Genomic DNA, 27,318 nt, shown 5'->3' on the forward strand with positions numbered 1-27,318 from the left:
TATTCCAAACCTACAACAATCACAACATGCGGTGCTGGGATAGGGATAAACATACAAATCAATGGAAGAGAATTGAGAGTCCAGAAACAACTGCTAAACATTGGCAAGCAATGGATTTGCAACAAGGATGCCGAAAATCATGGAAGAAAGATGGGCTTTTCAGCAAATGGTGTTGGGACAACTGGATATCCACATGCAAAAGAATGAAGTTGAAGCCTTATACCATATGTAAGAATTAACTGAAAATCAGATCTAAATGTAAAGCTGAAACTGTAAAACTCTTAGAAGGAAACATAGGTGTCCATCCACACCGCCTAGGATTAGGCATCAGTTTCTTTAAAATAACACCAAAATCACAAACAGCAAAAGAAAAACTGGTAAATTGAATTTCTTCAAAATTAAAAACTTGTGCCTCGAAGGACACAATCAGCGAAGTAAAAGACAGCCCACTGAATGCGCGAAGGGAAATCCTATAGCCTATATAATCCTAAATACCCAGAATATATATCTGGAGCTAGTACCCAGAATATGTAAAGAACTCAACAACAGAGGTACAAACAACCCGATTAAAAAATGGCCAAAGGATCTGAGTAGACATTTCTCCAAAGAAAATATACCAATAGTCAATAAGCACATGAAAAGACCCTCAATATCATTAGGGAAATGCAAATCGTAGCACAATGGGACACCTCTTCACCCCCCTAGGATGGCTATAATTTAAAAAGAGAAAGGAAAAATGAGAGAGAAAAAGAAAAGAAAAGGAAAGTAGGAAGGATATAACCAAGTGTTGGGGAGGATGTGGATAAATTGGAACTGATTTATACATTGCTCCTGGGAATGAAAATCCTGCTCCTGCTGTGGAAAATAGCTAAAAAGAGTCACTGTATTCACCAGCAATTCTGCTCTTAGGTATTTACTCAAGAGAATGGAAAAACATACATCCACACAAGAACTAGTATATGAATGTTAGTAGCACCATTATTCCTAATAGCCAACAAGTAGAAACAGTTCAAATGTCCATGAACTAAAAAGTGGACCAAAATGTGTAGTAAGCCATACAACGAAATCATTAAACCATAAAAAGGAGTGAAAGAAACCAGTCACAAAGACCAAGTATTGAATGACTGATTCCGTATATATGAAAGGTCCAGAATAGGAAAATTTATATAGAGAGAAATATACGGAGAGAAAGTTTATCAGTGGTTGCTTAAGTTTTGGGGAGCATGGAGGTTTGGGGGTAAAAAGGGTTGTAGCGTTTCTTTTTGAGTTGATGAAAATGTCCTAAAATTGTACTCATAAATGTACAACTCTGTGATTATACTAAAAGCCGTTGAATTGTATGCTTCAAGTGGATGAATTATGTGTTATGTGAACTAGATTCCAATAAAGCCGTTTAAAAAGGATTATCAAGAGTGAATTCCGAATGATGACATTTGCTACCTGCCCCCCATCCTTGGTCACTTGGCTGGACTCTGGTTAGAGTAGAGGAGGGATTCTTTATAAAAACAGTTGAGTAGCAGAAAGAAAAATTATTAATTTCCTAGTTGCTGGTCCCTTGAGGGACCAAATATCTTTCTTTAGGAATGAGCCTTCCTGATTTACTCTGGGATAATTTGGTACTCAGAAGGAGAAAACAAAACAGGTAACTGTTCTTTGTTGAGAATTTGAGGGCAGGAAGAACTGAGGGGAAAGCTGCTTCTTCTGTAGAAAGGTGGGGGGCTACAATCCCCTCGGGCAGATGGGACAGAGAGACTCAAGAGAAGAGAAGCTTGGGACACCTGGGTGGTTCAGTGGGTTAAGCCTCTGCCTTCGGCTCAGGTCGTGATCTCAGGGTCCTGGGATCAAGCCCCGCATCAGGCTCTCTGCTCAATAGGGAGCTTGCTTCCCCACATGTCTCTCTCTGCCTGCCTTTCTGCCTGCTTGTGATCTCTCTCTCTGTGTCAAATAAATAAATAAAATCTTTTTAAAAAGAGTAAGAAAAGAGAAGCTTGATATTTAGCTTTAAATTGTCTGTCGAATCATACTGTGATGCAATCATACTCCCTTCCTGTTACCCCTGAACCAGCAGGAAAACTCTCCTGTCTTTTCTGGATGGAAATGAGGGGTCTGCGTTTAAAAAGTAGGCATTTGGCCCTTCGTGTGAGTTGCTGCTGGGCTGGAGACAAAGCCAGCTGCTGTGCGCCAAATGGAAGACAAGAATTGAGCAGAGGTCAAGCTGGCAGTGGCCCCAAGTCCTTTTAAGCCTCCGAATTCACAGTGATCCTGCCTACAGGATGCGGCCGGGTGTTCGAATAAATCAGATCTGAATGTTAAAGGATGCTAGATTAGAGATGCAAAGAAGGCTAGTCTGAATATGACAAACACTGTGGGGCTGGGGACATCCAGAGGTGACAGGACTTGGAAGCTGGGGGGGAGCTGAGAGCGTGGAACCAAGGGGAGGGGTAAGTAGAGTCACCTCGACAGGAAGGTGGTGTTGAGCAACAGGGATGCCAACAGCAACAGGTGTTTATTACAGGGGAGAAGCACAGTTTTATGGAGGCCTCTGCCGGCTGACTCTGGAACCAAGCCCGTGATAACTGCCTCCGACACCAGAAGATTCTGCAGGGAAGGCAGGAGCGGGAGTTCTCCCAGGAAGCGCTTCAGGCAGCATGGCCCGCCGTGGCCCTTGGAGATGCTTCAACAGCCTCTGCTTTGTCACAGAAGTAAATCCCCACTCACTGGATGTGCAGAAGAAGATCCAGTCTTAGGTTCCCTTCCAAGGTGAGGCAGGTGACTTCATAACTCTGCAAAGTAGAGAAGCAAGCAGGAGCTGAGACTTTTTCTAAGTATAAAGAGGCTTAAGTGGAAAGGCGGGAGGTAGACTGACTGAGCGCCCTGGTCCTGGCTGGTCGGAAGGAATGGTCAAACCGATGGGGGTGGGGTGGGGGGTGGGCTGGAAACGGGTCAGAAGACATCTGCCTAAAACCTGGTTTTCTGTTTTGTAACACGCGGGAGGGGTGCCTCCCAGGGGTAGAGGGACCTGCCGTGGGAGATCATGAGGACAGAGACCTCAGAAGCAGGAAGAAGGGGGGACATCAGTGCCTTCTCACCTGCTTCTCGGAACGGTTCTTTGGCTTCCACTGGCTGGAAGCTATCAGTCGGTTCCTTGTGTGTTTTGGTGCTCTCTGCAGTTGGGCAGTAGTTAGAAGGAGGAGACTGGTGCTTCCAGGTCCTCCAGCATCTCCCCAGACCCAGGAGCACAAGCTCCAGAAGAGTAAACAAGAGACAGAGCCCGCTGACCCCAAACATGGTCCTGAGGAAGATGGTCTTCTCAAAGGGGCGGGACAGGTAACAGGTTGTACTACCCAGGCAAGGCTCCTGACGGCAGACAAAGGAGCTGGGCACCTTGAGCCCATACAGATGGTACTGCACCCCCAAGGCTGCCCCCTCCAGGACCAGCCGTACCCCCAGCTGTGCCACATAGGCCCAGAGCAACCTGGGGCTTCCCGCCCTGGAGGCATCTCTGCTCTTCTCCCCTTGGTGAATCAGCATCTCCTCCTTCACCTTCCCTGATTCTTCCCAATGCCAGATCAGATGATACAGAGTAAAACCCACATAGAGGGCGCTGGGCACAGCCACCAAGATGACCTGGAAGGCCCAGAAGCGCAGCGGGGAGAAGGGGCGGGAGGCATCGTAGCAGACGACCTTGCAGCCCGCCTGCTGAGTGTGGCACAGGAATTCGCTCTGCTCGTCGCAGTAGATCCCGGGCCCGCCGGCAGCCAGCAGCACGAGGCGGGATCCCAGGAGCACAGGAAGCAGGAGGCGCCCCACAGCGGTGGCATGCCGGCTCTCTTCAGCCAGCAGCTGCCTCAGGAACCTGCCGCACATCCTGTTAGAGAGACAGGATGATAACGAGGGCGGGCGTGTTGCTCCCGGTCCTTGGGAGCAGGGCAAGGCCACCTCTTCACTGTGAATCCAAGGAGAGGTAAAGCAAGCCCTCCTGCTCCTTCCAAGGACCTGGCTGATTTATTACCGAGACTGACCGCTCCTAGTTCCAGGTAACGGAGTCATCTCTGTAAATGAGTGGATGTGGGGACGGCTCTCTCTTCTGCCCCCTTATGTACCGTGTGGGAGACCAGGCTCGGTGTGCATCACCCTCTTTGCCTCCATCCCTCGGTCCCTTAACCAAAGGCTAGTCAGAGTCCAGAGAATTGCTTCCCCAGTTGACGGCCACCAGGCCTAGGCCGACTGTGGTCAGTGGCACCTGACACAGTCAGGGCTGACCCCAGGGGACCAAGCATTGTCATGCCCCCTGCTTTTCTCCGGCACCAAGCCCCAGCTGCTCGCAGGGGTGGGGGTCTGGCCTCTGCTCCCAGATGGAGATATAATCAGGGCAGGGGGCTCGCTGTGGATCTACTGAACAGAATGTCAAGGCCCTCCTGAGTCTGGTGTTCTTGAGACCCACCCCGCTTTGGAAAAGGAGAACGTTTTTAAGGAAAACCCAGCAGAATCCACTCAGTGAATGTAATTAGGTGTGAGGCCAGAGCCAGAGCTGGCTGGATAAAAACTTGAAATTCCACCTGCTTTGTGCATTGTTCCTTGGGCTCATCGCTCCCACGTGGCGAAAGGGGGCCCTGGTCAGGAACAGACTTCAGGAATCCCTCAGTCCTCGGGACAGACGAGCATCCGGGCTGCAAGCCCGTGCTTGTCACCCCACGGAGCCCTCCTCCATGTCTAGCCGCTGTTTCCCACCGTCCCTGTGCCGCCCAAACTCTTACACACTGATCCCCTCAGTCGCAGAAGACCCTGTGAACCTTTTACTCCCCACGGAAAATAGAGATTGACGGGGAACCAAGGAGCCCCCGCTCTTGGGCCTCTGCCTTCCATAGCATCATCATTGAGAGAGAAGCTGCCCTGCACTTGCCCAAGGCCATGCTCCCTCCCAGACCTGCATCCTTAGGCCCTTCTGGCTGCAACAAGGACTTACCCACCCTTGTTTCCGCTCTGCACTTGCTTAGGCACCTGTCTCCCCTTTGACGGAATTTCTAACTTTTGGACACAGGAGCAAATGAGACACACCTAATTTTGCATCGTATCAGCTTCCCGATTAAAACACCTGGAAAGACGTGCAAGGCCATTGAAATGGGCTTCGTGTTATAAATGGCAGTTGACCCTTGAACAGCGTGGGGGTTGGGACACTGACCCCTCTACAGTCAAAAATCCGCCTATAACCTTTGGCTCCTCCCCCAAACTTAGCTACTTAAGCCTTCTGATGAGCAAAAGCCTTACCAACAACATAAATAGTCAATTCACACACATTTTGTATGTTATGGGTACCATATGCTGCATTCTTACAGGAGAAGTTGGCTACAGAGAAGAAAATGTTACTGAGAAAATCCTAAGGAAGAGAAAATACATTCACAGTAGAGTATGTATATTGGGAAAAATGAGATGTGAGGTAGGGACAGGGGCAGCTGCAGCGACCGGCCTCACCCCAGGACAATGATGTGCCACAGCATGGGGGCCTCCGCCCAACAGTGGCAGCTGCCAGGTGACTCCTCAGGCAGGGATGGCCACCTCCAGGAGCTGCCTTGAGGAGGGGTCCGTGCCCAGTGGGTAGGAACCCAGGGCCCACGCCTGCCCTGGCAAGTCTGAGCCCCACATTGGGCTGGAGATTACTTTTTAAAAAATCCACATACAAGTGGCCCAGCAGGGTTCACATCCGTGTTGTTCAAGGGTCACCCATATAGATAAGGACAAGCTGTTATGCTGATGCTTAGGCAGAATGGTCACTTCTGTGCTGTAGAAAGGGTCGGATTGAGATGCTTCCAAGGGGACCATTAAAAAGGGCTTAATTGACCAGAGAACCATGCCACCATCCACCAGCCATGAGAAACCATATTTGGAGCCACTACCAGTCGGAGTTCAAGCCTCTTCTACCTGCTTCTCAGTCCTAGGTTTCTACCTCCATCATAGACTATGAAAAATCAGAAGTATATCAAACCACTGAAGATTCTTCCCCATAAAATTGGGTTAAAATCTTTTAGAAGAAATCTATTTTCAGTCCTTAGAAAGGCAAAATTGGCCTCTCATGATTAAAGATGGCAGAATGAAGATAGAGATTTATCCCCTCTCATCCCTGAGACCCCTTGAAAACAAGAATGGGTGGATCTTTAAGTGTTTAAACTCACTACAAACAAGAGATATCACCAGTAGCACAAGGACAATCCACTTTGAAAGCAAATCAGACTGTGGTTTTGGCCAGCACAGCAGGTTATTCTTCTGGAATTCAGAGAAAGAAAAGGAATCATTGAAAATAAGAAAAGACAAATAGATACGGGAAATCTGTGTCCTAATTTCAAAATCAAGACCACAATAAAGCACAGTCACTAGCTTGTTTATTGGATGAGAAAACACTTGGTGACGTGCCTGGGAAAGAGAGCAGTTGCTCCATAAATGTTTGTGTTTGGAGAGGATCAGACACAACAAAAGGTTGTGTTTGGAGAGATCCTGAGTTCCACGGCGGACCAGAAGGAAGGCCGGCTTCCAATGCTGGCCATGGGTCTCAGCCTCAGCACCAGTGATATTTGGGGCCTAAGCATTTTGTTTGGATGCATAGTGAGACATTTGGCAGCATTCCTGGCCTGGGTCCACTAGATGCCAGCAGCACGCTTCTCCTCTCCAACCCCCAGATGTCTCCGGACACTGCTGAATGTCCCCTGGGGGCCAATTCACCCCTGGCTGAGAACCACAGCCTTAGGAGGACACTGGCCCATCACTGCTCCAGTTCTGAAAGGCAAGACCTCCATACTGGCACATCTCAGAGGGCTGGCATTTGATGGGACATGATGATCAGCCCGTTTCTGGGCTGCTTGCACATCCTCCCTCCACAAGCTCTGTCTGTGAGGAAGTCTGCAGCCCCTCCCTGCCTCATTCTTCCGCAAGGTCCTTGCACTTAGGGGAGGCAGCCCCGGCTGCTGGGGGGCTCCTGCCCTGGTTCTCCCGGAGCATTGCCAGACTAAAGACTAATATGGTAAATTCTCAAATCTGGCTCTCAGCCTCACTTCATTTCAAAGGGCAGACCCAGCACGCTCTAAATGCATTTCCAGTATTCCCAGGAAACCTGGGATCTAACACAGAGCAGGCTTGGCATAGTCCGATGCTGGGAGATAGAGTAATTCTTTTTTTTTTTTTTTTTTTTAAGATTCTGTTTATTTGAGAGAGAGAGAGAGAGAGAGAGAGAGAGCACAAGCAGGGAGAGGGAGAGGGAAAAGCAGATGAGCAGGGAGCCCATGTGGAGCTTGATCCCAGGACCCCGGGATCATGACCTGAGCCAAATGCAGACACTCGACTGACTGAGCCACCCAGGCGACCCGGATTTTGAGGCATTCTTGGAGGCCCTATCTCTGGCTCTTCTCTCTCTCCTGTGCCCACCACAGATCCATAACCAGACACCTAACATCTTCTGAGAGGCTCTGGGACCTGAACTGGGGTCTCCAGAGCTCACCAGAGAACTTGGAGATTTGGGAGGGAGAGAGGAAAAAGCAGGACTAAAGGACTTGATTTGAAGCTGCCATTTCTAATTCTGAGCCCCCTTCTGATCCTCTCCCCTGTGACACCACAAATTCTGGGACCTCGTGGAAGGTTCACAGAAAATCGTGCTCCATCTCCTAAAGTCTTCAGACCGAAGGGTTTTTCCTTAAAAATCCAGGACCTAAACACAGGCCTGTGTCCTCCCTCATCCCCTGCTTTCTTGGGAGCCCATGGTTCCCCCGTCTGTTAGCCCTCTGGCTTCATTCTCTGAGACCCACACTGGCCTCCCACAAACACATCTGCAGCTTTGCCCAGGGATCCTGAGCCCCTGAGCTAGAGCTGGACCAGGCAAGCTGAGGGCTCATTCTTCTTTTCAAGACTCACTCAAGGACACCACTCTGTTTCCAGGAGTGGACAAATAGTTTGAAAATAAATCTTTACGGAAGGAGTTGGAAGGATCTGAACACTGTCCAGATTTTAGTTGATAAAGCAATACCCATGAGCTCAAGATTTGGAGGAGGGTGGAAAGCCCAGAGTATGATGGGATTTTCAAACGTGTAAATAGTTTGTTTGTTTGTTTGTTTGTTTGAATTCCATCATGATTTTGCTAAGAATTTTTCTAAGCATCTCTATTCTTTGGGAGAAGAATTTCAGGATTCCGGTGGTATCAAAAGCTCTCTCAGCCAAGTAAGGCATGAGGAAGAGATGTGCCCCTGAGGACAGCGCTGGACCCGGCTCATTGCTCCCATAGTTCCCCATCTGGCCTGGAAAACATTCCAGACTTTTTACCCAAAATGTGATCCCCTGATGCACTGGCATTTCCAGGAATGCAAGTTCTCAGGCTGCATTCCAGGCTTAGCAAATCAAATCTGAATTGTAGTAATACCCCACCACCACCACCCCGCCGGTCCCTGGCAGTTGCATTTGAGTTAGAGACACCCAGTGTAGCACCCAGGCAACCCCCACTCCTGCTCCCCGCAGAGCCCTGGGCCAGCCCAGCTGCCCTCTGCCCAGCACTCACCTGGCAGCACCAGCAAGAGCACCAACAGCAGGGGAACAGGCAGGCAGAGTCCTCAGGCTGGAGCCAGCAGGGTCCCGCCTCTCCCCCAGGCCCTGCCTCCAGCCACCACCCACGTCTTCCCCCTCCCCTCTTCATTCCTGGCAGCCTGAGCGGAGGGTATGAGAGTGGCAGCTGGAGGAGCAGGCAGCCCTGCTGTTGAAAAAGGGGCTCTGGAAAATAACCCTCTTGTTGCGGGTGAGGCTACCTCTTCCAGGTACACTGAAGTAGGGGTTTTGGAAATCATCTGGAAGGAGAGCAATGGCCTCAGCTGGGGGGGAAGGGGCAGGGCTCACAGGCAACAACAGATAGAATTTCTAGAAGTTTAAATCTCTACAAAGCCCCCCACTCTCCTGGGCAAAGTATCCAAAGGATACGTTTACCCACAAAAGAATGTGCGTGTGCGTGTGTGTGTGTGTGTGTGTGTGTGTGTGTGTGTGTGTGACTTGGCTGGGAGAAATAGCCCAGGCTTCCCCTCAGCGTGGTGGGCGTCTGCTCCACGTCCCTCAGCAGTTTAGGGAGCCCAGCCCTCTCCCCCAGTCCCAGAGAGAACTGCGACACCTGCCTGCACCCAGTCCTGTCCCCATTGCTGGAGCCAGGAGCCCCTTCAGAGGAAGGAAGGGGCAAGGCTGGGTCCGCAGGCAGTGGGTAAGAGAACAACCCTTGACCAGAGCCAACCCTGCTCTCTTAAAGGAGAGCTGGAGGGCCCCTCGGTTCCAGATGCTGCCCCTGTGGGCCTTTGGGGCATCGTTCCCTATCTCCTTGACAGTTTGCCGAATGATTTTTCTTTTTTTTTAAACCTTGGAGCCTTTTCACTCCTCCAGGGGATTCCATTAAGCAAGATATAAGTTGGCATCTTTATGTTCACATCTGGTCCACAGGATATTTGCATACATCCTTAGAGCCAAAAAACTCTAAGCATACAGTTCCAATGCAGTCCCATCTCCTCCCCTTCATCTGCGGGAGAGCCTCTCTCTTGCCTTTTTCACTTTTCAGGCAGGAGTCGATGAACATGTCCTAGTTCCCCTCTCTAGGCTTAGGATGAAGGAAGTGACAGAGCTTGAGAATGACATAATCATTATGTATTCATCTATTTAGGGCTTTTTTTTCCCCTTGAAATATTTCATCTCAGGGGCACCTGGGTGGCTCAGTTGGTTGGGCGTCTGCCTTCGGTTCAGGTCATGATCCCAGAGTCCTGGGATTGAGCCCCACATCGGGCTCCCTACTCAGCAGGGAGCCTGCTTCTCCCTCTCCCTCCGCCTGCTGCTCTGCCTACTTGTGCTCTCTCTGTGTCAAATAAATAATAATCTTTAAAAAAATATATTTCATCTCAGATTAGCAAATCACATCAGAATATCATACATGTTGTATTTTTTAAAACATTATATCTCGAAACCCCAAGTTTCCAACTTAAGCCCTGTTACACTAACATTTATTCAGTACTTAGTAAGTAAATGGCGAATTTTCTAAGTGCTAGATGGCTACTAATTCACTTATCCCCCATGACAACCTCATGATGTAAGTCTGTTATCCTCTTTTACAGAGGAGAGAGGTGATGTATCTTATTCAAGGTTGACCAGCTAGTGAGTTGGAGAAGTTGGAATTTGAATAGACAGTGTGGTTACAGATGGCAAACCCTTAAACACTACAGTATGACTAGCTTCCCCATTATTCAAATCAGCACCTTTGAAAGTGCTTCTGACTGTAAACCCATTGTAATTTCGTACTCTCAAGAAAATTAAAATCTTCTCCTTATATGTTCTACACTTCACTGACTAACTTGACCATTCGTCCTGGATCCCAACCAAAAACTTGGGCATCATCACCGACAACCTCTCCTTCATAGACCAGCATCTTCTCAACTAATATTCATTGGGTGTATGTGTGTATATATCAAATTCTGTTCGTTCATTCATTCATCCACCAATGGAATCTGGATTGCTTTCAAACCTTCTTGGTGATTGTGAATAGGGCTGCTGTGAACACAGGTGTGCCAAATTTCCTTCTTCTAGAAACACAACCTTCTGTAGTTATTCTACCGGGGAACTGTCGGGGGTAAACTCTTTTCATCCTCTTTGGTCTTAAAGTGCTTTCATTTTATCCTCAATCTTGAATTATTATTTAGTTGGCTAGAGAATTCTTGACTGATGGTTATTTTCTTTCAGAACTTTAAAGGTATTATTTAATTGCCTTCTCCTATCTAGAGGGTTTTTGTCTTTTCTGTAAAATGCCTATAGTAGACCACATGATGCCCCCCAAGATACCCACATCATAATCCCCAGAGCCTGTGAATGTTGCCTTATATCGGAAATGGGATATGTGATTAAGTTAAGGATCCTGAGATGTGGGCACTCATGGATTGTCTGAGTGGGCCTGATGACACCACAGAATTCCTTATAAAAAGGAGGCAAAAGGGGGCGCCTGGGTGGCTCAGAGGGTTAAAGCCTCTGCCTTCGGCTCAGGTCTTGATCCCAGGGTCCTGGGTTAGAGCCCCACATCAGGCTCTCTGCTCAGCTGAGTCTGCTTCCCCTACTCTCTCTCTGCCTACCTCTCTGCCTACTTGTGATCTCTGTCTGTCAAATAAATAAATCAAATCTTTAAAAAAAAAAAAGCTGTCTGTTCTAATAGAAATTATGGTAATAGAGTTGATTATATTAAGAGACACTTTCAGCCAATAGTGAATTTGGTAAGAAATTTCCTCGTGCTCTTCCTCTCAGCGGCCTGGGGTGACCTCTGAAAATCATTTGCTATCCGCTTGACCCGGAAAACCCTACGAAATCATGCAAGTCAAGAGGTTCAAATCTCCGTGTTCACTTTAAGAACACACATGAAACTGCTCAGGCCATCAAGGGTATGCATATCCGAAAAGTCACCAAGTATCTGAAAGACGTCACTTTGCAGAAGCAGTGTGTGCCATTCCGTCACTACAGTGGTGGAGTTGGTAGGTGTGCCCAGGCCAAACAGTGGGGCGGGACACGAGGTCGGTGGCCCAAGAAGAGTGCTGAATTTTTACTGCACATGCTTACAAATGCAGAGAGTAATGTTGAACTTAAGGGTTTAGATGTCGATTCCCTGGTCATTGAGCACATTCAGGTGAACAAAGCCCCCAAGATGTGGCGTAGGACTTACAGGGCTCATGGTCGCATTAACCCATACATGAGCTCTCCCTGCCACACTGAGATGATCCTTACTGAAAAAGAGCAGATTGTTCCTAAACCAGAAGAGGAGGTTGCACAGAAGAAAAAGATATCCCAGAGGAAACTGAAGAAACAAAAACTTACGGCCCAAGAGTAAATTTGCACAGAATAAATGCAAATAAAAATTTTAAAAAATAATAAAATTTCTTCATGAGGAGCCTGAGTGGCACAGTCGGCTAAGCATCTGACTCTTGGTTTCAGCTGTGGTCATCATCTCAGGGTTGTGAGATCAAACCCCATGCTGGGTGTGAAGGCCACCTTAAAAAAAAATAAAAGTAAAAGTAAAATAGCCAGAGATGAATTTATGTTGAAATTTTGACTTTTTGGGAGCAGCTGGGTGGCTCAGTTGGTTAAACATCTGTCTTCAGCTCAGGTTGTGATCCCAGGGTCCTGGGATTGGTATTGAGCCCCGTGTCTGGGCTCCTTGCTCAATGGGAAGCCTGCTTCTCCCTTTCCCTCTGTCTACTGCTCACACTGCTTGTGCGCTCTCTCTCTCTGTCAAATGAATATATAAAATCATAAAAAAAGAAAAAGAAATTAGAACATTTTGAAATACAAGTCAATAATAATTATTTTAATCATTATATATTTATATATGCTCGATACGTATATAGAGAGATATATAGATTTATAGATGTAAATTTTTAATTCCAGGAGAGTTAACATGCAGTGTTAATATTAGTTTCAAATGTATGATATAGTGATTTGACAATTCTATACATTATTCACTGCTAGTTATGATAAGGATTTTACACATATTTCTAACATTGAATCAGTTTGTATACTAATCAGATCAATAGCTTCTTACCACATAACAAAATCTATGTTATTTTGCTCTGCTAACTATACTACATCTGGTGCAATGGTTAAAAATTGGGGCTCCTATGGGCGCCTGGGTGGCTCAGTGGGTTAAAGCCTCTACCTTCAGCTCAGGTCGTGATCTCAGTGTCCTGGGATGGAGCCCCACATCGGGCTCTCTGCTCCGCGGGGAACCTGCTTCCTCCTCTTTTTCTGTCTGCCTCTCTGCCTACTTGTGATCTCCGTCTATCAAATAAATAAAATAAAATCTTTTTTAAAAAATTGGGGCTCTTACTGGGTTAATTTTTCAGTGGTCCACCGCTGTCTGTTATTATCCATTCTATTATCCATTATTGAGGGCCCAGACTAATGAATTCAGTGGGAATACAATGGAGACCACTCCCATGCATTTCGTAATTATTTGTAGATGCCCCTGATTTCTGCTATTTCTCCTACGATGTAATATTGTTTTCCATTTACTATCTTGGCCGAGTGTGAATTTGTGGGGAAAAGGGTTCATTTAGCCTTTGCGACCCACATTTGACTCTTGAACGGTGCATGGGTTAGGGACACTGACCCCTGTGCCTTTGAAAACCCATGTATAACTTTTGACTCTCCAAAAACTCAACCAGTAATAGAACTGCAAGAGATCATTTTTATTGCAATACACCATTTCCTGGAGAGAGGAACTGCTCTCTGGGAGATGATTAGCATCTGATGTTTTATTTTTTTTTTAAGATTTTATTTATTTATTTGACAGAGAGAAAGATCACAGGTAGGCAGAGAGGCAGGCAGAGAGAGAGGAAGAAGCAGGCTCCCTGCTGAGCAGAGCCCAACGTGGGGCTCCATCCCAGGACCCTGGAATCATGACCCGAGCCAAAGGCAGAGGCTTTAACCCACTGAGCCACCCAGGCGCCCCAGCATCTGATGTTTTAAATGGGTACTCACACTTGAGTTCACCTCAGTAGCAACAGGAAGTGGTTATGAAATCATGACGGTAAAATATGTACTGCAGCTAATTTTGTGCAGTTAGGATTTAAGACCACATCTTTACATGTGTTTACATTTCTCTTGATTGCAAATAGCACCGTGTATAGTCTGCAAGTGTGTGTGTAAGTTTTGATAAATTTTAACTTTTTAAAATAAGATTTGTGGGGGCACCTAACTGGCTCACTCAGTGGAGCATATGACTCTTAATCTCCGGGTTGTGAGTTCAAGCCCCATATTGGGTGTAGAGATTACTTCTTTAAAAATCTTAAAAAAATAAAATAAAATAGACCCATGATTTTTCATGGTAGTAAATGATAAAACAGATTGTATCTACATATATGATATACCTTTTACTTAATATTTTCAATATTTCTAGGCTATATGGTTCATCTGTGACTCAAAAGTTTTCAAATTGTTTCAAATCTACCCCAAAATGTTTCCAATATGTTTATTGAAATTATCTTCAAATAAGGCTAAAGACATCCTACTGAAGAGTGAATGGGTCCATCAGGAAATTAAAGAATAATTTTAAAAATTCATGGAAACAAATGAAAATGAAAACTCAACTGTTCAGAGCACTTGGGATTCAACAAAGGCAGACCTAAGAGGGAAGTATATAGCAATACAAGCCTTTCTCAAGAAATAGGAAAAGTCTGGGGCACCTGGATGGCTCAGTGGGTTAAAGCCTCTGCCTTCAGCTCAGGTCATGATCCCAGGGTCCTGGGATCAAGCCCCGCATCGGGCTCTCTGTGCAGCAGGGAGCCTGCTTCCTCCTCTTTCTCTGCCTGCTTCTCTGTGATCTCCGTCTGTCAAATAAATAAATAAAATTAAAAAAAAAAAAAGAAATAGGAAAGGTCTCAAATATACAACCTAACCCTACACCTAAAGGAGCTGGAGAGAGAAAAGCAAATAAAGCCTAAACTCAGCAGGGGAAGAGAAAAAATAAAGATTAGAGCAGAAGTCAATGAAATAGAAACTGAAACAACAGTAGAACAGAACAACGAAACTAGGAACTGGTTTGCTAAAAGAATTAATAAGATTGCTAACCTTACCCCAGCCAGACTTATCAAAAAGAAAATAGAAAGGACCCAATTTAATAAAATTATCAGTGAAAGAGGAGAGATCACAACCAATACCAAAGAAATACAATTATAAGAACATATTATGAGCAACTATATGCCAACAAATCAGGCAATCTGGAAGAAATGGATGCATTCCTAGAAAAGTATAAACTACCAAAACTGAAACAGGAAGAAATGGAAAACCTGAACAGACCCATAACCAGTAAGGAAATTGAAGCAGTCATCAAACACTCCCAACAAACCAGAGTCCAGGACTGGATGGCTTCCCAGGGAAATTCTACCAAACATTTACAGAAGAATTAATATTTATTCTTCTGAAGCTTTTTCAGAAAGTAGAAATGGAAGGGAAACTTCTAAGCTCTTTCTATGGTTTTGATCCCAAAACCAGACAAACATCTCACCAGAAAGGAGAACTACAGACCAATATCCCCAATGAATACAGATGCAAAAATCCTCACCAAAATGCTAACCAGTAGGATCCAACAGTACATTAACAGGATTATTCACCACAACCAAGTGAGATTTATTCCTGGGCTGGAAGGTGGTTCAACATCTGCAAATCAATCAAGGTAGTATACTACATTAATGAAAGGGATAAGAACCATATGATCCTCTCAATAGTTGCAGAAAAAGCATTTGATAAAGTATAGCGTCCTTTTTTGATTAAAACTCTCCACAGTGTAGGGATAGAAGGCACGTACCTCAATATCATAAAAGCCATCTATGAAAAAACCGTAGCAAATATCATTCTCACTGGAAAAAAGACTGAGAGCTTTCCCCCTAAGGTCAGGAACACAGCAGGGATGCCCACTCTCACCACTGTTGTTCAACATAGTACTAGAAGTCCTAGCCCTAGCAATCAGACAACAAAAAGAAAAAAAAAAAGGCATCCGAATTGGCAAAGAAGATGTCAAACTCCCACTCTTCACAGATGACATGATACTCTATGTGGAAAACCCAAAAGACTCCACCCTCAAATTGGTAGAACTCATACAGGAGTTCAGGAACGTGGCAGGATATAAAAATCAATGTACAGAAATCAGTTGCATTTCTATACACTAACAATGAAACAGAAGAAAGGGAAATTAAGGACTTGATCCCATTTACGATTGCACCAAAACCCATAAGATACTTAGTAATAAACCCAACCAAAGAGGCAAAGGATCTGTACTCAGAAAACTATGGTACACTCATGAAATAAATTGAGGAAGACCCAAAGAAATGAAAAAACGTTCCATGCTCATGGATTGGAAGAACAAATATTGTAAAAATGTCTATGCTACCTAGAACAGTCTACACATTTAATGCAATCCCTATCAAAATACCATCAACTTCTTTCAAAGAAATGGAACAAAATCCTAAAATTTGTATGGAACCAGAAAAGATGCCAAAAAGCCAAAAGGATGTTGGAAAAGAAAACCAAAGCTGGTAGCATCACAATGCCAGACTTCAAACTCTATTACAAAGCTGTAATCATCAATACAGTATGGTGCTGGTACAAAAACAGACACATAGATCCATAGAATAGAATAGACAGACCCTCAACTCTGTGGTCAGCTAATTGTCGACAAAGCAGGAAAGAATATCCAATGGAAAAATGACAGTCTCTTCAATTGGTGTTGGGAAAATTGGACAGCCACAAGCAGAAGAATGAAACTGGACCATTTTCTTACACCATGCACAAAGATAAATGGATGAAAGACCTAAATGTGAGACAAGAATCCATCAAAATTGTAGAGGAGAACACAGGGAGAAACCGCTTTGACCTTGGCCAGAGCATCTACTTGTTAGACACATCTCCAAAGGCAAGGGAAACAAAGGCCAAAATAAACTATTGGGACTTCATCAAGAAAAAAAGCTTTGGCACAGCAAAGGAAACAGTCGACAAGACCAAAAGAAAAACAACCGAATGGGAGTAGATATTTGCAAATGTCTTATCAGATAAAGGGCTAATACCCAAAATCTATAAAGAACTTATCAAACTCAACACCCAAAGAACAAATAATCCAATCAAAAAATGGGCAGAAGACATGAGCAGACATTTCTCCAAAGAAGACATCCAAATAGCCAACAGACACATGATAAAATGCTCAACATCCCTCAACATCAGGGAAATACAAATCAAAACCACAATGAGATACCACCTTACACCAGCCTGATGGCTAAAATTAGTAAGTCAGGCAATGGCAGATGTTGGCAAGGATGCGGATAAAGGGGAACACCCTTACACTATTGGTGGGAATGCAAGCTGGTGCTGCCACTCTGGAAAACAGTATGGAGGTTCCTCAAAAAGTTGAAAAGTGCTACCTTATGACCCATCAACACACTACTGGGTATTTATCCTAAACATACAAATGTAGTGGTCCAAAGAGGTACCTGTACCCCAATGTTTATAGCAGCAGTGTCCACAATAGCCAGACTGTGGAAAGAGCCCAATGTCCATTGACAGATGAATGAATAAAGAAGATGTGGTATATATACACAATGGAATACTACTCAGCCACCAAAAAAAATGAAATCTTGCCATTTGCAGCAACATGGATGGTACTAGAGAATATTACGCTAAGCAAAATAAGTCCATCAGAGAAAGACAATTATCATATGCTTTCACTCATGTGGAATTTAAGCAACAAAACAGAGGTTAATGAGGGGAACAGAGAAAAAATAAAACAAGATGAAATCAGAGAGGGAGACAAACCATAAAATTTATGCCTAATCATAGAGGCAAAAAAAAAAAGAAAAGAAAATGTTCCAGTTCTGTGGGAGGATAGGGTAACTGGGTGATGACACTAAGGAGGGCATGTGAAGTAATGAGCCCTGTGTATTATATAAGACTGATGAATCACCGACTTCTACCTCTGAAACTAATAATACATTTTTGTTAATTAATTGAATTTAAATTTTAAAAAATATATATATTGCAATTTAAAAAAAAAAGAAAAGAAAAAAATCTTCATATAAGTGGACCCACACAGTTCAAACCCAAACAACGTAGGTTTGAAGGGTCAATTGTAATAGTATTACTCCATTGGTCAAGGAACCTATGTTGGATTTAGCCACACACTAAGCTTATCCATCCTAATTTTACATTCTGGAGCATGGAAAGTGGCTACCATATGGGACTACCATATGGGTAGAGCCAGTGACTATAAGATGTACTAGGAGAGAGAACTGGACCAGGTCTCCATTTATTGCCAGACCTCCATATGCATTATGGTGGAGTGTCCTCAGGCTTGTCAGTGTCAAGTCGAATCATGTATCCAACTGTCCTCAGAAGATTTCAGGATTCCCCTTCCCTGTTGCATGGCTTCTTTGAGTAAATGGCCGTAGGTTACCATGGGGAAACACTCAGGGAATCACTACTACATACACCTGACATGACTCTGTCCACATGGAGCTCCAACTGCATCTTCAATCAATAGGCTCTCCGTCTAACTTACTTAAAATTAACAGTGCTCAGAACTAACTTGGCTCGGAAACCTGTCAAGAGCTTAGGATTTGCATGAAGGTGGCTTTTCTTGATCTCTCTTTTTTTTTAAGATTTTATTTATTTTTTTTAAAGGTTTAATTTATTTATTTGATAAAGATCACAAGTAGGCAGAGAGGCAGGCAGAGAGAGAGGAGGAAGCAGGCTCCCCGCTGAGCAGAGAGCCTGATGCAGGACTCGATCCCAGGACCCTGAGATCATGACCTGAGTGGCATGACCTGAAGGCAGTGGCTTAACCCACTGAGCCACCCAGGCGCCCAAGACTTCACTCCTTTTTATTGCTAAATAATATTCTATTGCATGGATATACCATTTTTATTTATTCATTCATCAGTTAATGGGCATTTTGGTTGTGCCCCTTTTCAGATAATGCCACTGTGAATATTTGTGTACAAGCTTTTGTGTGGACCTGGGTTTTCATTTATAGAAAATTGATATTTAACTTTTTGAAGAACTGACAGATTGTTTTCCAAAGTGGCAGCAACATTTTACATTCCCAGTGGCAATGTAGATTTTTCATTTTCTCCATATACTTTCCAGCACTTTTTTCCCAACTATTAGGGTATAATTGACATATAATAGCATGCGATGTAAAGTATACTATGCGATGATTTAATATACATATACATTACAGAATGTTTACCCCAATAAGGTTAGTTAACTCATCCTTTACCTCACAATTGATAATTACCATTTTTTTGTTATTGTTGTTGATGTTATGGCAGGAACGTTATAGTTCTCCTCACAGCAACTTCCAAGTAGACAATACAGTATTTAACTATAGTCACTTACTCCTGTTATAACGGACAGTACCCTTTGACCAACATCTCCCCATGTCCCTCACCCCTCAGGCCCTGGCAGCCGCCATTCTACTCTCTGTTTCTATGAGTTCAGTGTTTTTAAATTCTGCATATATGTGAGAGCATGCAGTATTTCTCTTTTCTTATCTGGTTCATTTCACTTAGCATAATGCCCTCCAAGCCCATCCATGTCATCACAAACAGCAGGCTGTCCTTCATTTTCATGGCTGAATAATATTTCAGTGTGTCCACATGCGTGCACACACACGGAGTGTGTGTGTGTGTGTGTGTGTGTGTGTGTGTGCCATTTCGCTTATTCGTTCATCCATAGATGGACATTTAAGTTGTCTCCACACTGTGGCTATTGTAAATAATGCTGCAGTGAACATGGGAGTTCAGAGATCTCTTTGAGGTCCTGATTTCATTTTCTTTGGATATATTCCCAGATGTGGAATTGCTAAAGAACAATGCACTTTGTTTTTCTTTGTCTTGTTTTGTTGTTTAGTTTTGAAAAACCATCATACTCTTTTCCATAGTGTTTAAATTCCCACCAGTGGTGCCCCAGGGTTCTCTTTCTCCACATCCAAACCAAGATTTATTGCCTCTTGTCTTTTTCATAACAGCCATTCCAACAGGTGTGAGATGATACCCCACTGTGGTTTTTACCAGCATTTCCCTGATGATTGGTAATGTTGAGCACCTTTTGATATATTTGTTGGCCATTTGTGTATCTTCTCTGTGGGAAAAAAAAAAAAAGGCTATTCAAGTCCTCACACATTGTAGTTTATTTATTTATTTTAGTAATCTCTACACTCAGCATGGGACTTGAACTCATAACTCTGAGATCAAGAGTCACACGCTCTTCTGATGGAGCCATCCAGGCGCCTCCCTCTGCACATTTTTAATTTGGATTGTTTGGGAGGTGTTTTTGCTAGCAAGTTATACGAGTTGCTTATATATATTGGATATTAACCCACTATTAGAGTTTGCAAGTATTTTCTCCCATTCCAAAGGTTATGTTTCCATTTTCCTAATTGTTTCTTTTGCTCTACAGAAACATTTTACTTTGATGTTGAATGATGCTTGTCCTTTTAGTGTCATATCCAAAAAATCATTGCCAAGATAAATCTCAAGGAGATTTTTCCCTATATTTTCTCCTGGGAGTTCTACAGTTTCAGGTCTTATGTTTAGGTCATCAATTCATTTTCAGCTAATTTTTGTGAGCAGTGTAGTAAGACAGAGGTCCAGTTTCGTTCTTTTACAAGTGAATATTCAATTTTTGCAACACCATTTATTAACGAGATTATCCTTCCCTCATTGAGTATGCTTGGTTTTCTTGTCAAATATTAGTTGGCTATATATGCATGGGTTTATTTCTGGGTTCTTGATTCTGTTCCATTGGTCGCTGTGTCTGTTTTTAATGCCAGTTCTATACCCTCTGATTACTATAAGCTTTATAATGCGGCTTGAAATCAGGAAGTGTGAGGCCGCAAGCTTTGTTCTTCTCAAGATTGCTTTGGCTGTTTGGGGTCTTTTGTGGTTCCGTACAAATCAAAGCTTTGCTTTTTCTATTTCTATGAAAAATGCTGTTAGAATTTTGATAGAGATTGCATTGAATCTATAGACGGATTTGGGTAGTATGGGCATTTTAACAAAATTAACTTTCCCAATCCATGAACATGGAGTATATTTCCAATTATTCATCTCTTCAGTTTCATTTATCAAGACTTATTATAGTATTTTGTATAAAGATCCTTCAGGGGCACCTGGGTGGCTCAGTCGTTAAGCGTCTGCCTTCAACTCGGGTCATGATCCCAGGGTCCTGGGATCGAGCCCCACATCGGGCTCCCTGCTTGGAGGGAAGCTTGCTTCTCCCTCTCCCTCTCCCACTCCCCCAGCTTGTGTTCCCTCTCTCACTGCATCTCCCTGTCAAATAAATAAAATCTTTAAAAATAATAATAAGTTAAAAAATAAAGAACCTTCAGTCCCTTGGTTAAATTTATTTACAAGTATCTTATTGTTTCTTATGCTATTATAAGTGGAATTGTTTATTTCTTTTTCATCCAGTTCATTGTTGGTATATAGAAACACAGCTCATTTTTGTATGTTGATTTTGTATTCTGCAACTTTACTGAACTCGTTGATCAGTTCTAACATGTTTTGGGTAGGGTCTCTAGGCTTTTCTATACACTAGATCTTGTCATCAGCAAATAGAAACAGTTTGACTTCTACCTTTCCACTTGGATACATTTTATTTCTCTTTCTTGCCTAATTGCTCTGGCTCCCACTACTATTTCCACTACTATGCTGAATAGGAGTGGTGATAAGATCATTTTTTCTTGTTTCCAATCTTAGAGGGAAAGCATTCAACCCTATCACTGTTGAGTATGATGTTAGCCAAGGGTTTATCATACATCGCTTTTATTATGTTGAGATGTGTACCTTCTGTACCCAACTTTTTGAGAGTTTTTGTCATGAAAGGGCACTGAATTTTGTCAAACGCTTTTTCTGTATCAATTAGGTGATCATATGATGTTTGTCTTTCATTCTATTAATATAATTTCATCACACTTATTGCTTTGTATATATTGCAGCAACCTTGCATCCCAGGGATAAATTCCACTTTGTCATGGTGTCCGATGCTTTTAATTTGCTGTTGAATTTAGTTTGCTAGTATTTTGTTGAGAATTTTTGCATTTATATGCATTAGGGTTATTGGTCTATAGTTTCTTTTCTTGTAATATCCTTGTCTGGTTTTGCTATCAAAGTAATGCTAACCTTGTAAAATTATTTTGGAGGTATTTCCTCCTTTTCTATATTTTGGAAGAGTTTGAGAAGGACTGGCATTAATTTTTTTCATTTTTGGTAAAATTCACCTGCAAAGCCATCTGGTCTTAGACTTTAATATTGGGGGATTTTTTGGTCACTAATTCAATTTCCTTACTTACCATTGATCTGCTGTTCAGATTTTCTATTCATGATTCAGATTTGGTAGCTCATATGTTTCTAGGAATTTATCCATTTCTCCTAGGTTGTCCAATTTGTTGTTATATAATTGTTCATAATAGTGTCCTATGCTCCTTTGTATTTTGGGTATCCATTGTAATATGTCCTTTCTTGTTTGTAATTTTGTGGAGTCCTCTCTTTTTTTCTTGGAAGCCTAGCTAAAGTTTTGTTCTTTTGATTTATCTTTTCAAAAAAAAGCAGCTCTTAGTTTCACTGCCCTTTTCTCTTGTGTTTCTGATCTCTATTTCATTTCCTTCTGCTCTGGAAGAGGCAGGATGGGAGCTAAAGGTGATTCTAGGGTCAGACTCTTCCCTCTCTGCCAAATAGCTTCTCAAGGAAGAGCACTGAGTTAGGTGGCTTTAGCACCTAACTTAGCACTGAGCTAGGTGCCTTTAGCACATCTTTGCTTACAGCATGTGATTATCTCCTTGGAAACCAAGAGCTATGACCCTGCATTCAGGGCTATGCAGATGGTCCAGCCAGAGTGACCAAAGTCCTTGTCTAAATGTCTGAAGTGGGGGTGGGAAGTGGGGAGGTGCACAAAGCCCAAGGAATAGGGGCACTTTTCAAAGTTGGATGAATTTCTCCAGATTCCTCAAAGGCTCCATTTATAAATGTCCTCAGTGCCCGGGTCAGTGTGGGTATCAGGGGAGGAGGCTAAGTTTGGTGCGGGGGGGGGGGGGGTTGGGGAGAGAGGGTTTTTGCCTAGTTGTTTCTAAGCCTCTGATAAGACGCTAAAGCACCCAGACAAACTTCTCTTTCACAATAAGTTTCTGAGGATTGGTGCCAGGAAAGAAGCCCCTGAGGGTAAAGAGAACTCGCATCCCACTCCTTTATTCCACCAAACAGTGCGCTCTTTGAGACCAGCCTCCTCCCCCAGCCATATGTTGATGGCCTGTGCCCTGACCTGGAGCAGCAGCGTGCAGGGATCGCCCAAGGGTGAGGGGTAGAAAGAAGTGTGGAGGCCTGGCGTCTCTGTATCCACTAGGACCGGCAAAATCTTTCCTCCCTCCTTCCTTCCTTTTCCACAGCTGGATGTCTCTATCTGGTTTTGAGTGAGAAACAACTACGGGCAAGGGCTGAGGAGGGGCCAGCAGATGGAAAGCGGCAGAACAAGAAGGAAGACACCTGCTCAGAGAACTGAATATAGCAGCACTGCACCTGGGATACTGCCCGACCTGGAGCGTTCAGCCAGTCCTACACCCATCATCACATGAACATCTGGAAGAAACAAAAATATAAACTAATAATTTCTTAAGATTAAAAATCTGTGATATTATCAAATAGTCAACAAATGCATTTCTCACCAGTATGGCAAGAATTCAACTTAGCAGCAAGTTTACTCAAAGAACTGGTGATACAGAGGCAGCACCCTGGTCTTTTTTTTCCATGCTGAATCCCATCTGGCTCATTACCAGCATTTCTAGAAAATTCTCCTTCCTGAACTTTGTACCATATAAAGCTTTGCAAGCTCTTGCCCCATTCAAACATGCAATGCTAGGAGGCTCACAGGAAGAAAGGCCTGGAGACCAGAGGCCATGAATAGCTGTTGATCCCAAAGACCAAGATTTTCCTCCTTGACCTTCTGCTGCCCCACAGTGGGACTCACACTTGACCCATACGTCAAAGTGTTCTCCACTTCGGCAGGTCCTTAACCTGTGACTTCCATTATACAAGATTTTCCAGATCTAGTGAAGTCTTCCCCAGGTCTTAGGTCCTGCCCGACTCCCAACAATCAGACCTTCTTTCTCCATGATTATAAAGGCAGGAAGCCCTGGGGTCCTAGCACCAAGTGGTGGGGATGGAGGACAAGAAGAAAGCCAAGTTCATAAGACCAGGTTCATAAGACCATGATGTCTTTAGATATCATGGACTATTCCAAGGAGAATCGATGACAGCAGACTGAGTGCTATGCTATTTCCACAAGCTCAAGGAGCAATCCCTAGTAGGCATAAAAACAGGAGTTAGCAGGAAAGAAATATCAGAACCCCAATGATCAACAAAAAACACAGGTAAAAATATGCAGAGACTCTGCACCCCACCCCACCCCACAATGCATCTCCGCCTTCCCTGTCATATTCCCTTCCTCACTTCCAGACTCTCAGCTCTCACATGGGAAGCGGTGTCAGAATCAGCACTCATCCAGGTAGATCTGACCAAACCTCCGACCCATCTGAGGCTGACCCCACTTTAGAAAGCATCAGACTCACCCCTGCGCAGGGTTGGTGGGTAGAAAATGAGCGACTTTGGGGTCATTCTGACCCCATTCTGGGGTCATTCATGTGGTGGCTCTGCTAGTCACTAGATACTTCACAGTGGCTTAATCAAGCGACTTAATCATCTGGACTACTTTGCATTAACAACTCCTCTTAACAGTTATTGTGAGAATTCCAATTTTTAAAAACTGGCCTGTGTAAGGTCCATGTGAACAAGGGATGGCATTTCTCTCGACCCATCCTGTTTCCCCCATTGCCAAGGACATTGCTCAGCATTTACAGTCTTCTCATTAAACACGGTCCAGAGTTCACAGTCCATTCAGAGTTTTCCCTGAATGAATTCCTTTCCGTCGACTGTTACAGCCACATGGAACCCGAAGGATCCTCCAGGCTATTTTACATAAGAGGAAGTGGACTCAGAATGCATCATGTCTGTGGGTCATACAAACTGTAAGATGCCAAGCAAGACAAGGGGCCAGTTCCTCAGACCCCATAAGTTGTTGATACCAAGGCACAAAATTAAGAGCAAAGAGTGGGATTCAAGAACAAAACATCCCCATAGCTGCAAAGAATCTCCAGGAGGATGAATCAGGGAAAGAGCCTGGACTATGTCTCCTACGCAGGCATGATTAAGGCACAGAGGACTGGAAAGGACTTTGCCTGGGACAGAAAAGTTGAGTTCAGAAGTCATTAGTGACAGAGGTGACAGATAAAGAGAGAAAGAGGAAAACACTAGGTGATTATAATAGATGGCATTTATCAAGGAAGGACTATGTCCCGGGTACCTGTGATCATATTTAATTCACACCCCGAAACACCTCTGTGACAAAGCTATTACTATAATTAGCAATGAGGAAACTGAAACACAGAGGAATTACCTAATTTGCTGAAGGTCGCAAATTTAGTAGGTGGTGGTGAGCTGGGATCAAACGCAGACAGGCTGTCCATGAAACCAGGATCACTAAGCAAAACTTCCACCGTGTTAAACGTTACTGTTTTGAATAATCAGAAAGAGTGAAGAGGCAGCCCTAGTTAGGGATCATATTGATCCCAGAGAGTGTCTGTTCAGAGAGGATAAAATAACGGAGTGTTATTGAAAATGGGTGGGGTTGATGAGGAGGTCTGGAAATTGGGAATGGGGGAGAATAGTAAAAGAATAAAGGAGCTCACATAATCACTCTACCACCCCACAACTGGACAGTTGAACTCTTCAGTCGAATGCAAAGACAAATTGCAAGTAATATAAAGATTAAGAATAGGTTTTTATTTGGTTTTGGAACACCTACGAATATTGTTGTGTCGGGTTCCGTCAATATTCACAAGATATCCAAGGAAATAAATTCTGTTCAACTGACAGAGGAGCGTCCGCAGGTCTGATGTCTCTCTCCCAGCCACGCGTAAGCGCCCTCTTGTGGCAAATGGGATATCACCTCTAAGGCTCAAGAAACACCCATCTGAGTGGCAATGTCTGGCTTGGACCAGAAGTAAGGACACTAGGTGTGCAGGTCCGCCACAGCTCCAGGGGGCCAGCAGTGAGGGCTTGATCACCCTGTTCGCCCTGCGGTGGTAGACCAGCTTTCCCAAAATTGCACCAGCATATCAGTGCTGCTCACTTCCTTCCCTGCTCAACCCCCCTCTACCAAGACTGGAGCACACAGGCGGGTTGGTCACCTCGGCACACAGAAGCCCCCCTGCCAGCAGGGATCCAAATGCAGACGGGAGGGACATGGGACCATCCCCTCTGGCAAGGGCTTGTCAGAGTTTGGGATTTAACCCTACTGGAGCCCATATATTAACCTGTTACTGTTTCATGGATGCTGGCAGAAGACAGGAGAACTCTGGGACATAGACAAAGGACTGTGGGTCATGGCAAGGCAAGCAGTATGAGCATCATGTTGACCAGGGTTGCCCTGCACCCCTAAATCCCAGACAGTAACTCTAAAGGAATGCAAGCAGATGCTCCACAGGCAGTAGGCTTGGGGTACAGTCAAGGAACACTGACCTTGAGGAATGCATGCTTTTCCAGTGAGTTATCATGAATCCCATCTTTCTCCAAAAGTCATCTCTTAAGGTCGCTCACTGCAAACACTGCCCTGAGATATGGCCCAGATAAAGATCACACAAGGCTTGGCGTTGTAAGAACATGCAGGAAACTGAAGGCCCATGGCAGATTGCCCTGCCCCAATGCACCCTTGACTGTGCCACCCCCACCTCTGTGCTGGGTTAACCAGTTGTCGGTGCGAGCTCTGCCGCTCACAAAATGATTGCTCCTACTGGTGAGGCAGGGTCACATGCAAAAGGCGCTCCCACAGTTCTCTTTGGTGACTCTCTGCATGTGTTGAGACAAGATTAATATGATTGGTGAGGAGGTTGCTGTTGAATAGAACATAGAAAGGTGGGGCGCCTGAGCCTGGGTGACTCAGTGGGTTAAGCCTCAGCCTTTGGCTCAGGTCATTATCCCAGGGTCTTGGGATCGAGTCCTGCATCAGGCTCTCTGCTCAGCAGGGAGCCTGCTTCCTCCATTCTCTCTGCCTCTCTGTGATCTCCATCTGTCAAATAAATAAATAAAATCTTAAAAAAAAATTAGAGCCCTGAGATCAAGAGTCACGTGCTCCACTGACTGAGCCACCCAGGCACCCACTGAACATTTATTTTATTATTTTTTAAAAGATTTTATTTGTTTATTTATTTATTTAAGAGAGAGAGAGAGTTAGGAAGAGGGAGAGAGAATCTGAAGCAGACTCCACACTGAGCGCAGAGCCTGACTTGGGACTAAATCTCACAACCCTGAGATCATGACCCTCCACGAGTTGGATGTTCAACTGACTAAAGCATCCAGGCACCCCCGGAAATTTATTTTAAACAAAAAACTAACTCAACCGTCAACTGCTTTTATAGCTTTATAGGCTAAAATCACTAATAAAAAAATGTTAAGAAACACAACAGAGATGGAAATGAGGCCAGACTAGCTGGCGGCGGAGCAGGGGCTACATTCAGGGTCTTGCTCCTTCTGCAGAATTTGAACTGAGAGCTCTAGAGTAAAAAATTTAAAAAGCAGGGTAGTGTTCTGGAGATACACCTACCCCAATGAATGGATTCATCAAATTCAACAAAGAAATCCTAGCCTGCATGGCCTTGGACCCTGTAGACCTGGACGCCAATCAGAAGTGGGA

At 44.2% G+C, this 27,318-nt stretch overlaps 2 protein-coding genes across 3 annotated transcripts in view; one reads left to right on the forward strand and one right to left on the reverse strand.

The window, feature by feature from the left end:
* Positions 1 to 2,517: 2,517 nt before the first annotated feature.
* Positions 2,518 to 27,318, reverse strand: part of GJC3 (gap junction protein gamma 3) — a 31,725-nt gene continuing 6,924 nt past the window's right edge. The window contains exons 1-3 of one of the 2 annotated variants that reach the window (XM_059414505.1): positions 8,534 to 8,629; positions 3,090 to 3,868; positions 2,518 to 2,783 (exon numbers count right to left, since the gene is read on the reverse strand). In XM_059414505.1, the coding sequence (XP_059270488.1) occupies positions 2,776 to 2,783; positions 3,090 to 3,867 (786 nt within the window). In that variant the 5' untranslated portion in view covers position 3,868; positions 8,534 to 8,629 and the 3' untranslated portion in view covers positions 2,518 to 2,775. Of the gene's footprint in view, positions 2,784 to 3,089; positions 3,869 to 8,533; positions 8,630 to 27,318 lie in introns of those variants that run through there. The other variant, XM_059414506.1, reaches the window with a different exon arrangement.
* Positions 11,315 to 11,863, forward strand: LOC132027148 (large ribosomal subunit protein uL22-like). The gene has a single exon (XM_059415923.1). It carries the CDS (start codon positions 11,423 to 11,425, stop codon positions 11,861 to 11,863), a length of 441 nt encoding a protein of 146 aa, XP_059271906.1. The 5' UTR covers positions 11,315 to 11,422.

This window comes from Mustela nigripes, chromosome 11 (assembly GCF_022355385.1).
Source record: "Mustela nigripes isolate SB6536 chromosome 11, MUSNIG.SB6536, whole genome shotgun sequence".
NCBI classification, from domain to species: Eukaryota; Metazoa; Chordata; class Mammalia; order Carnivora; family Mustelidae; genus Mustela; species Mustela nigripes.

What these genes read in the sequence shown, in the direction of transcription:
- LOC132027148 (XM_059415923.1), top strand. Translation starts at nt 11,423, where the DNA reads ATGCATATCCGAAAAGTCACCAAGTATCTGAAAGACGTCACTTTGCAG.